The sequence below is a fragment of the Quercus suber genome, unplaced genomic scaffold (genome assembly GCF_002906115.3).
Source record: "Quercus suber isolate HL8 unplaced genomic scaffold, Cork oak 2.0 scaffold_149, whole genome shotgun sequence".
Taxonomy (NCBI): Eukaryota; Viridiplantae; Streptophyta; class Magnoliopsida; order Fagales; family Fagaceae; genus Quercus; species Quercus suber.
This window is the reverse complement of record NW_027069610.1, coordinates 692,049-702,629: the sequence shown is the minus strand read 5'-3', so window position 1 is coordinate 702,629 and position 10,581 is coordinate 692,049. Positions and strand designations below refer to the sequence as shown.

The following is a 10,581-nucleotide window of genomic DNA, read 5'->3' as shown; positions in this document are numbered from 1 at the left end:
GTGTCTTAGACTCTATTGGATTGTTGTTCTCTCTCTTTATATATTTCCTTTCTATTGAGCAAAAACATTGCGCATTCATACATTGTTTGGTTTGTGTTACACAGTGCACATTCAATAATTAGAGGAACAATCGCCACTGTAATTAATTCCCATTTCTATCAACAAATTGAGCACAAACATGGAACATAGGCGCAAAAGATTGTGGAACATGATTGGAAACTCATCAGCTCAAATCAACTATATCAAGCCGCGTAGCTCCCATTCCAGAAAATGTCATGAGTGTTCAACATGTCAGCCTATCCAAAGCTCAAAGGTCAAAGCCTTTCCCAATACAAGGTCTTCTTAGAACCAAAGGCCCATTCCAAAAGAATTTAGTCTATAACATACGGGCCTTCACAACCCAAATCTAATGGATAGCTTACACAAACAATAGCTTCCAAATTTAGAAAGAAGAATAAGAGGGGAAAAAAATTTGTTTACAGTTTGCACTGATTTCTCTCTCTCAAAGGACTCTTGAAATTGACTTTCCCATATGATTTTTTGAGTTCATTTCATATTTTTGTATTAAATATGACTTAATTTTATTGGTGTGGAATATCATTGTACTTTGGATATATCTAAAAATTACTAACAAAAAACCTATTTAGACCACTATGCATTTAAAAAGCTCTAATACCAATTGAAAAAAAAAATCTTATCTAAACTCCAATCACTTATGCAGCGGAATAATTGAATTAGCTTAACAAATTATTGCACACAAACGATACAAACAAATATCTTAACCACAGTTATAATACCAAATCTGATAAAAATAATAATAATAAAAGCAATAAAAAGAACACAGGTTTAGTGACAAAGTGGAAAACCAATGAAAACCCTCACTTTAGGGATCCAATCCCATAGAAAAATCACAAGAAAAAACAATTGCAACAATTACAAAAACTTTGCATAGCTAAACTCTCTAATGTAATCTCAACAATTGTCTTGTTTGCATTCCCATTGCACTAGCCTCAAAACCTTTAGAATTCTTTTATATAGATATTCTCCACGAACAAACCTCATTCACACCACCAGAAATTCCAACAACACTACAAGTAACTCCTTGAAGATTTGCAACAATAAACTCACTGGTATGGTTGTGATTATGACAGCCTTCTCTAAAGTAAATCGTGCTTAAGGATGTCTAATTTAAATAGGATTAAGCAGAGTTACAGAACTTGGATTCCCTCAAGCATCACACACATTTTATGTCTTCTTTAATGTTTCCTCGAGTGAATCTGATTTTCGCTTGATTGAATTTTTAGCATCAAATTTTCTTCAATAGTCTTGTCACTTGTCCCGCTCTCTTAAAACCCATTAAAATCATACCAACTCATTTTTCCAACTATGTCAAGGTCCAAAAGCTTAACCGCCAAGAGCCATGCATTTCAGCTAGTATTACTAGTGTTTCCAACGAAGACATCTAGGATTCTAATCTCCCATTCCTAATCAGGGACGGACCCAGGTGGGGGCCCCAGCCCCCTCTGGATCCAATTTTTTTTTTTTAATAGTTATTTTATATTTCATATTTGTAGTTGGGTCTCCTTTCTCCACAATCAGTCTAGCTAGCCTAATTTAAATAGCAACTATCCAACCCAAAAACTTAACAAAAACAATAAAAATATTCACATTAGTGATTGTATTTTAGCCACACACACCGGGAAAAAAAAAAAAAAAAAACTATTTTACCACCAAAGAACAAAAAATATCATGCGTTATTGGAGAAACTAAAGCTAAATTTGTTGCAACTACATTAAACTGGTATAATACCAGTTGACTATAACAAGTTAAAAATAAAATGTAGTACTTTATTAAGATTATATCTCTTTTTTCAATTAAAAAACTTAAATTCTGTTTCTTCCTTATTATTTTAATGAGCTGTTTATATCATTTTAAATGAAGTAATAAAAAAAATAAAACATTTGATATTGGATATACTGTAAAGTGAGGTTGTAAAATAGATAAGGTAACTCTTTAAGGTACTAAAAGCTAAAATCTTTAGTACCATCACTGTGAATGCTTTAATTTCAAAAAAAAAAAAATCTTAGCCAACCTAGTATTAAAAAAATACATTATTTTGTTTTTGTCTTTGTTGGTAAATGATTACATCTTAATGTATTTAGAAACAACGATTTTGTGTATTTATAATCTTTTAATACTATATGAATGTCTATTGGAGTTTTTTTTTTCTCTATACTCTAACCCCCGCTAACTTAAAATCTTGGTTCCGCCCTATTCACAACTATTGATGTATAAATTATAAAAAAAATAAAATAAAGAAAAAAGAAAAAGAGAGGCTTCCAGAAGTCTACGCTATACTAAATTCTTTTTATGCAAAGTTCTCTATTTACCTCTCCGAGCAACCCATTACAATCTCACCCTACTCCCTTATCATCTGACCCAAAACCTCAGTATCTTTCATGTGAAATCTCTTTTTTTATTAATATAAAGGTAAAAGGTTCAACTAGAACCTTTGCAATCCCACCTCACCTTTTTAACCCCGATTGAATCATAAAGAAGGATAGTAATTTTGTCCTATCTAGATTATACTGGAACTCTTTTATGTGAAGCTGTCAAACAATATTTACAGTTTTACACATGACAAGGAGTTTAACATGAAAATGATTACGAAGGACGCACTTACAGGAAAGATTCAAACATGAACAGAACCTTGAACTCAAATAGACATCTAGTAGAAAGCAAACCATCTAAGGGATTAGTTTAATGGTTTCTGGGACCAAATGACTGAGATATGGCTTTGTCCAAGTAAATTGGCGTACCACAAGCCAAATAGAAGTAAATGACAATAGGAATTAGCCTAGCATGAACATTGTAGAGCAACCACTTTATGGGTGTAAGTAACCATACACATTTTACAAAGGTGTTCAACAGTTTCCGAAGACCAAATTAGAATTTTTTAGCAATAATCAAATATTACCAGTAAAGAAGCACCAGTCAAGCAAACACAAACATAGTGTACTGGTCATGTCCTCATCCATAGTTTGGATAAATTTAATTTCTAAATTCACAACTGGTAAATAATATGATATCAACTCTGATGGACACATGAATTGAGGTTAAAAGGAACACATTACTCAAATCGTATCCATTCAGATAAGGAAACTCACACGAAGCAACGGCTTCCAATTACATTACTTTGCAGAAATTACTAGATCAAGCAATCAACCCACATCTATCAATCCAAAGGGAATTCGGAATTCATTCAATCCACATTGCATTAAGCAAAAAGATTTGGCATGAAGCACAGTAAACCCAAGTCATGTCGCCAGTTACTCCAAAAGGATCTCCACCTGCCATTGCTAAGTAGATGTTCCAATCATCACTCTCAAGTTCTTATAAACTTTAAGTTGGACTTAACAGAAGATTATGAAGGATAATCCCCGTATAATCAAGTATACGACTCATGTGGGTACTTCTTTAGGTCTATGAATGTGGTGTCATTGAGCTATCTGACTGGAAAAGATTACCTTGTGTTTCAGAATAAGGCCTAATGAATGTCCTCCTCCACCAGACCTCAAAGGCTCTCTGAAGATTTGGGCAGTTATCACCAGCCTTCAAAAAACTGCCCAACCAAGAAAGTAAAATACTCTGCTGCTCCTCTAGAGGCAGGGTGAGGATTGTCCTACCAATTCCTTCCTCCACAACCTTTCTATCAAATGACCTGCAGCCATGTTGTAACCAGCTGTAATCATTAATCAATGGCTCTAACCAAGTTTGCAATAGCAGTTGGCGGGTGTCCTTTGACGGCAGGAGCTCGCCTCTTCCAATGCCAACAAATAGCCTTGCCGTGATGCAGCTAACATGATAACGAGAGACTATTGGCAGCTTTGAATGTAGTGTAGCTAACTCTTGCTGGCCAGCCCACACTAGTGCAAACTCATCTGCTGCTTGCCTGTCAACTAAAATCTCAACCAACCATGAGAGGTTATCAGACTCTAGAGCTATTTGTTTCACCACAGGGTCTTTGCTATTCATAGATTTATCACCAAACCCTGGTTCAGCAGCTAGCCTAAACAAAGATAAAAGTGAATCCAAGCAGCTTTTACATGAGTTATAAAGTGTTTCATTGCAGATATCAGCTGACCCAGCATAGCTTGGGAGACTATTGTTCTCCCTAAGGAGCTTCAGCACTACGGATTTCATTTCCCGTCGACCTCGCTCCTCATTGCTTTTCAGAACAAGGTCAATTATTTGCGGAAGTGTGTCTTTCGGGGATTTGGAGATGTCAGAAGAGACTCGTTTCAATACTGGGGTGACGCCAAGACCCTCATTCTGGAGTCTTAGGACTGATGACACCACCTTTTCTTCCTCTTCTTCACCAACCCAAGGGACTGCTTCCAAGTATTCTAAACATGACTGCATACAAGAGTTGAAGCCAAGTAGTTCCGCAACCTGCAAAACAGCACCATCATGTGAGGTTTGCATGTAAGTCAATATATTTTATAAACCTTTGCACACATATTAAGTGATAAAATCTGATGTAAAATCCACTGACGGGACAACTATACAAGAAAAGGAGGCCCCTACTCAACAGTATAAACAATGCTCAGAAGGAAGCAACGCTGACTACAAAGTACAAATGAAGTCTCTGATTTGCTTACAATAAATCCACTCACGGATGTGACAACTTAAACTGCACAGGAAGCTCCATTATCCTAATAATAACAACTAACTTCGGAGACAAATAACTATATCCCATTTGGCAGATTGGAAATTCATCAAGAGCCTGAATACTAATTGATTAAAACAGAACTGTCAATACATAAAAATTAGGTGTAATTATGGTAGAGAACAAGTAATAATTTATAACAAATTTCCCCAAAATTATTATTCTGCACAATTTTTTTTCTTAGCCCAAAAGAGCATTCTTATAGTAAAAAATCAATATATTGGTGCACATTTAGATATTTTTATGCATTGTCGTTCAGTATATATGGTCATGCACAATAAATATATTCATCAAAAGAACATAAAATGACACTGTCAAACTGATTGAAAGGCTACATGAGAAAGTTAACTTTCAGAAATGAAAGTATTTAGAAAGTGGAAGCATTAACGAGACAAGTGGTCAATTGCAGCCCGCACTTTTTTTCTTTCCTGCTTAATGGAATCCCTTGCTTAGTTTTTTGCAAGCTCCTTCCAATTGAGCAATGTGCCACATAGTTGTTAGTATCACAGAGCTGTAAAACTAATCAAATTGCTCATGAACAACTCGAGTTTGGTTCATTAAGATGCTCATTCAAACCACATTCCTTAACTAAACAAACCATGCTTGAGCTTGAGTTTGAATCTCAATTAGTTAATGAACCAAGTTTGAACAAAGCAAAGCTTGGCTCGATATATTTGTGAATCTCAACTTTATTTCTTGTTTTATAAAATTATTACTATTGAAGTATAAATATATTAATTAGTAAATTTCGAAATAAATTTTGGTGGCTAATACACAATAAGAAAAAGAGAAACATAGGTTTCATAAATAAATATTAAATTAAATTAAATTAATATACTTAATTAACTTATGAAAGCTCATGAATAACCTCAAGTTCATTCAGAAAATTAAAAAAACAAAGCTAAAATATCTTGCAATATGACCATATCAGAAGGAAAAATAGTAGCAAGGGTGTATTGAATGGGTTACTTTAGGCTATAAGCACATTGTGCTACAGGATGCATATCACCCAACATACAATGTACCCAAAGCCACCAGAACTGTTGGACCTAACCCAAATCCTGATTAAACACAAGTAAAAAAAAAAAAAAAAAAAAAACGCAGCCCAATACATAGGAAATGTACTAAAGGGGCAAAAACATCAAGATACCAAGTTACAATGATCAAGCAAAACAGGAAGGGAAAGACAAGAAAAAGATGGTAAAACTAAACACCATACAAAGCCTTACTTATTCCTTTTAGAGCAAAACCAAATATTTTATGGCCTACAAGAGCTTGCTTTTGTGGTCTTGGAACCTTTCAAGATTTCTTAGCATCATCCAAAAGCCTACTTACTCCTTTTAAGGCAAAACCAAATATTTTGTGCTCTACAAGAGCTTGCTTTTATAGTCTTGGAGCCTTTCAAGATTTCTTAGAATCATCCAAAAGCCTACTTACTCCTTTTAAGGAAAAACCAAATATTTTATGATCTACCAGAGCTTGCTTTTGTGGTTTTGGAAACTTTCAAAAATTCTTAGAAAAAATTTAGGATATAAAGTTAAGGGATAAGGATTATAGGATAATTTTAATGACAGATGTTTTGAACAAGAAGATTATCATGAAATTGGGCATAATTATATGTATCACATTTGCAATACATGTGTCTTGTTATGTTTAAACCTATACACTTTATCTTCTCTGCAAGATATCTTGCAATAGAGAATACTGCAAATACACAATACGGAATAGAAAACTATGACAGCCATGTGCAACAAAAACTACTAACTATAGTTTTGAAAAGCATATATTTATATTGGACATCTGACAGTTAGCAAAAGATCCAAATGGAACAAAACTAAGGTTGCAAAATATTAAGCTTTTCCTGGCCCTAGATGAACCCAACTTAAAAACAGACATATAAACATTGAACAGATAAGCAGTTCAGACATATCTGTTGCAACAAATGCTGAACATCTTGCAATTTGCCAGAGATCCCAAAGAGTAAAGACATTTAAGCAAAAAAATGGACCCAAATGAAGCCCAACTGCAAGAGAGGTTTTGGACACTGAAAGAAGAAAAGTTTGAATAAAGTTTTCTAAAATTAGTTATTATCTATGCTGTCTTCGATTAAACACAAATACTTTTTTTTGTTTTGACAAGTATTCGATAAAACACAAATACACAGTGCATTTATTATAATTTCAACGAAATAGGCAATATTAGAATTACTGTATAAACTCTAGTGAGACAAAATTGGATTAATCATCAATGTCACGTTCTATACATATTCTGACAAACAGCCAAAAATATGAGATCCTTAATTAATCCTGTTGTACATATCTAAAGCATGGATATTCAGCTCATCCACTTGGACCATGAGTATCATGTTTTAGCTTTTAGGCAAAGGTACCACCAAAAACATGGGTCATAACAATCTCACTATTCATGATAGTCTAAAGGATCATCTAGAAAACATTGATCAAGCAACCAAAAGTACGTACTCAAGTCACACGTGTATTCTCAATAATAAGTATTGCAGTTTAAAGTAGTCATCATGTTTTATTGCTCCTAAGACAGCATAAACACATAATATAAAGATAAAGATACAATAACCATAGTTGGCATGAAAGAAGATAAACAATGGTCAAACATCTAATAAGTGCTAGAGTTAGGAAGAATCCTAATTTGCCGTCCTATAAAAACAGCTGCAGACATGAGGAAAACAGAGGGAACATATTTTATAATAATGAGTTAAAAATTACTGTTCAAAACAGGAGGGATTCCCTTTTCTATTACTAGGCTATCCAAGAAGGCAGGAACAACAAAACACATATAATCTTTTCTTTTTTTTAGAAACATAAAAAACACATATAATCTATATTAGAACAATCAAACAACAGTAAAACATTAGGATAATTGTTTTAAATAGCTGGCATAAAGTTTTACCAACAAGATATTTATACATCATAATCAATGTGAGTAAAAATGAGAGATCCATTTCATGGTGATGCAAATTACCTTAAGAATGCGGAGTACACGCGAAACACTTTGCTTGATCAGCCTTTGCTTCATTTCTTTGCAATACATTAGTCCCACAGTTTCAACATATATCTCAACATCCTCACAATCATCAATTTCCAGAGAGGACAGACTAGACTGTTGTTCAGAAAGCTTATCAGCGAAATAACGGCTATTCTCAACTAGAACATTCTTGTGAACACTCAACTTCACACAAAATCCCTGCTTTCCAAGTAAAAGCACCCTCATATCACTGGTTCCAGGCTCGCCAAACTCAATTGCCACCTTCCTTGGCAAATTTTCAATTTTGGGTCTTGGTGCTCTCTCAGCAGCCACAGGTGCACTGAGTCCAGGTGTATCAGTGATAAAATTTCGATGATCATCAGAAATAATTCCTGATCTTGATGGGGTGAGTGTTGGCTTTCTTTCAGTCACTGGGGTCTGTTTCTTATGGACAGTGGTCTTGGGTGGTGGTGGTGGTGAGGAAGGTTTTGGTTTATTCAGAGGGTTTTGAGTTTTGAGGGTCTTTTGAAACACAACAGGAGAAGGACAACACCAAAAACCTTCAGGGGTCACTGCAATTGGAACATTTCTAATCTTGGTGTGGCCTTGTTCTACCCTTGTAAGTCTAATTTCAGCCATATTTAACAAGACTCTACAGCAAATTTCACTCAAGATGTGGCATTTACAATCAACTTTGGACACCTTAAGAATTATTAGAATTACTCAAACCTTTTTAGAAGAAAATAAAATCCTGAGAAAACAAAAAACTAGCCTTCTTCTCCAACAAATCATTGGTACCCTATAAACAAATAACTAGGAAAACCGAAAAGCTGTCTTTTTGAAGTTGATCCTAGGAACCCCATACTCATATATGACTTCCTACACACAAAGCAACTGCCTTTGACACAAAATAGTACGAAAAACTGGATGAAGTTTTGTACGAAAACCACCCACCTAAGTTTCAAAATAAACTGAATTGAAATTTCACTCTAACAGAGAGCACAAATAAATTTAAAATTTAAAGGCAGTAGAATAGCAGAAAGGTAAAGACACACAGTAGTATCAAAGGGAAAGGACAAAGATGGGATTGAAAAACTTTGTCTTTGCAAAGACACAATTTACTATCAAAACAAAGCACAAAAAGCATTTATCAGGAGACACACTGCAGATTCACTCCCCGGGCAAAAAAATCCCACAAAAGTACCCTCAGAAATCAGCACAAAATGGGTCTTTTATCTCAACAAAGGGAATCTTAAAACCCCAACACAGCTAAGGACCAACAAATTTAAGAAAAAGGAGACTCACCACCAAGAAGTGGTAATCTGAGAGAGAGCTCACTGAAAACCCATCTCTTTTATCATATATACTTTTCAAGCCCCCAAGTGCCTAAAATGATTGAAAATAAGCTCTGGTGTCAAGCATCAAGGGAACCACTAAACAAAGAGTTGCAGCGTGGAATAATAATGTGTGTTATAGTATTAGAACTGTAGAGGTAGTGGTGGCTCAACTCTTTAACTTGTAAAAGTTAAAAAAAGAAACAAAAATAAAAGTGAAAAACAAAACATCAAATTTAAAGAGTGATGGCTCATGGGTTGTGTTTCCTACTTTAGTAGTTTTCCTGTCTCTATACTTAGCTTTTTCATGATTGTATTTTTGTGTGTATGAAACTATGATATGTCATGTGTATTGTGGGACTGTTGTGGGTCTCAGAATTTGCATGCTTTTGCCACTTCAAATTACCATTTTTTTTTTCTCTCTCTCTAAAAATTTTAAAAAAACTCCTCATTTATCAAACAGGCACGCCTCTGTCTCTTTTTTTCTTTTTCTTTGTTTTTTTTTTTGTTGGGTATTTTTAACTTTTTTATAATATAAAGGGTATAAAATACAATATAATGGTACTATGTAATTTGTTGCTTTAGTGGACCGCTGCCGGATTTTCTAGGCTAAAGTGAGCATCACTGATTCGCTGTCATGTAGAGTGATGTTGAAGTATTCACTGACTAAGTTGTAGTGACTGAAATGCCCTCATGTTTTGGCCAGATTGGGCTCATCAGTAATGATAATGAATGAGAGGTCAGCAGGTGGACAATGGAGGAAAAGTGAAAGTCTGAGGTTCTTCAGCTGTCTGGATAAAATAAAAAGGGCATACCGAAAATAATAGATGGTCCAGATTCCGGAAAAATACACCCTGTTGCGGGTGTATGTTTCCTGACTCTCACAACTGATGGGATCCAAACGGTTGTGAGTGAGAGGAAGTATACATCGGTAACAAGGTATACTTCCACCCAGATTCTTAGTTGCATATGGTTCTGGTTCCGGATAAATAAAAGAAGGGAACGGTTTATGTTTAGTAGTTAGTTTTATCGGACACGTTGAAGTACGGATATATGTTCCTATCACAATATGTCTAGTGGAACTGACTACTGGACATAAGCGCTACCCATAGAAGGAAAATGCTAATAATATAAGTTTTTTGTTACAACTGCCTGCATGACAAGTTTGAAGTGGTGAAGTAAACGTTGTAAATCCACAATTCTACTATTTATAACATGTCACAAGGCAAAGTTGTGATAGAAATTGTTGTCCTAACATTACTCAAATATTTGATAAAAAATAATTTACAATGGTGTATCACAATTTTTTTTAATAATTCTATAAATATTTGAAATTTAAATATCTTTATTGAAAATATCATAATATAATTTTTTTTTGAAAATATCATAATGTGCCAACCACCATAAGATTCTTGGCAGCATATCATAAATTTAAGTTAGGACAAAATACAGCATTAATTCATTCATTCCTTCCTTTCATCAAAAAAATTCATTCATTCCTAAATAGTTTAACCCTTA

The 10,581-nt window shown here is 34.4% G+C and overlaps 1 protein-coding gene across 1 annotated transcript; it reads right to left on the bottom strand.

Moving 5' to 3' along the window:
- Positions 1 to 3,110: 3,110 nt before the first annotated feature.
- LOC111985181 (BTB/POZ domain-containing protein At3g50780) lies at positions 3,111 to 9,399 on the bottom strand. Its single transcript, XM_024016822.2, has 2 exons — positions 7,727 to 9,399; positions 3,111 to 4,452 (listed from the first exon to the last, which is right to left on the bottom strand). The coding sequence occupies exons 1-2, from the start codon at positions 8,366 to 8,368 to the stop codon at positions 3,484 to 3,486; spliced, it is 1,611 nt and encodes a 536-aa protein (XP_023872590.2). The 5' UTR covers positions 8,369 to 9,399; the 3' UTR covers positions 3,111 to 3,483.
- Positions 9,400 to 10,581: the final 1,182 nt, after the last annotated feature.

What these genes read in the sequence shown, in the direction of transcription:
- LOC111985181 (XM_024016822.2), bottom strand. Translation starts at nt 8,368, where the DNA reads ATGGCTGAAATTAGACTTACAAGGGTAGAACAAGGCCACACCAAGATT. An exon ending in GTGTACTCCGCATTCTTAAG is followed by an intron (nt 4,453 to 7,726) that starts GTAATTTGCATC and finishes GCTGTTTTGCAG; the next exon opens with GTTGCGGAACTACTTGGCTT.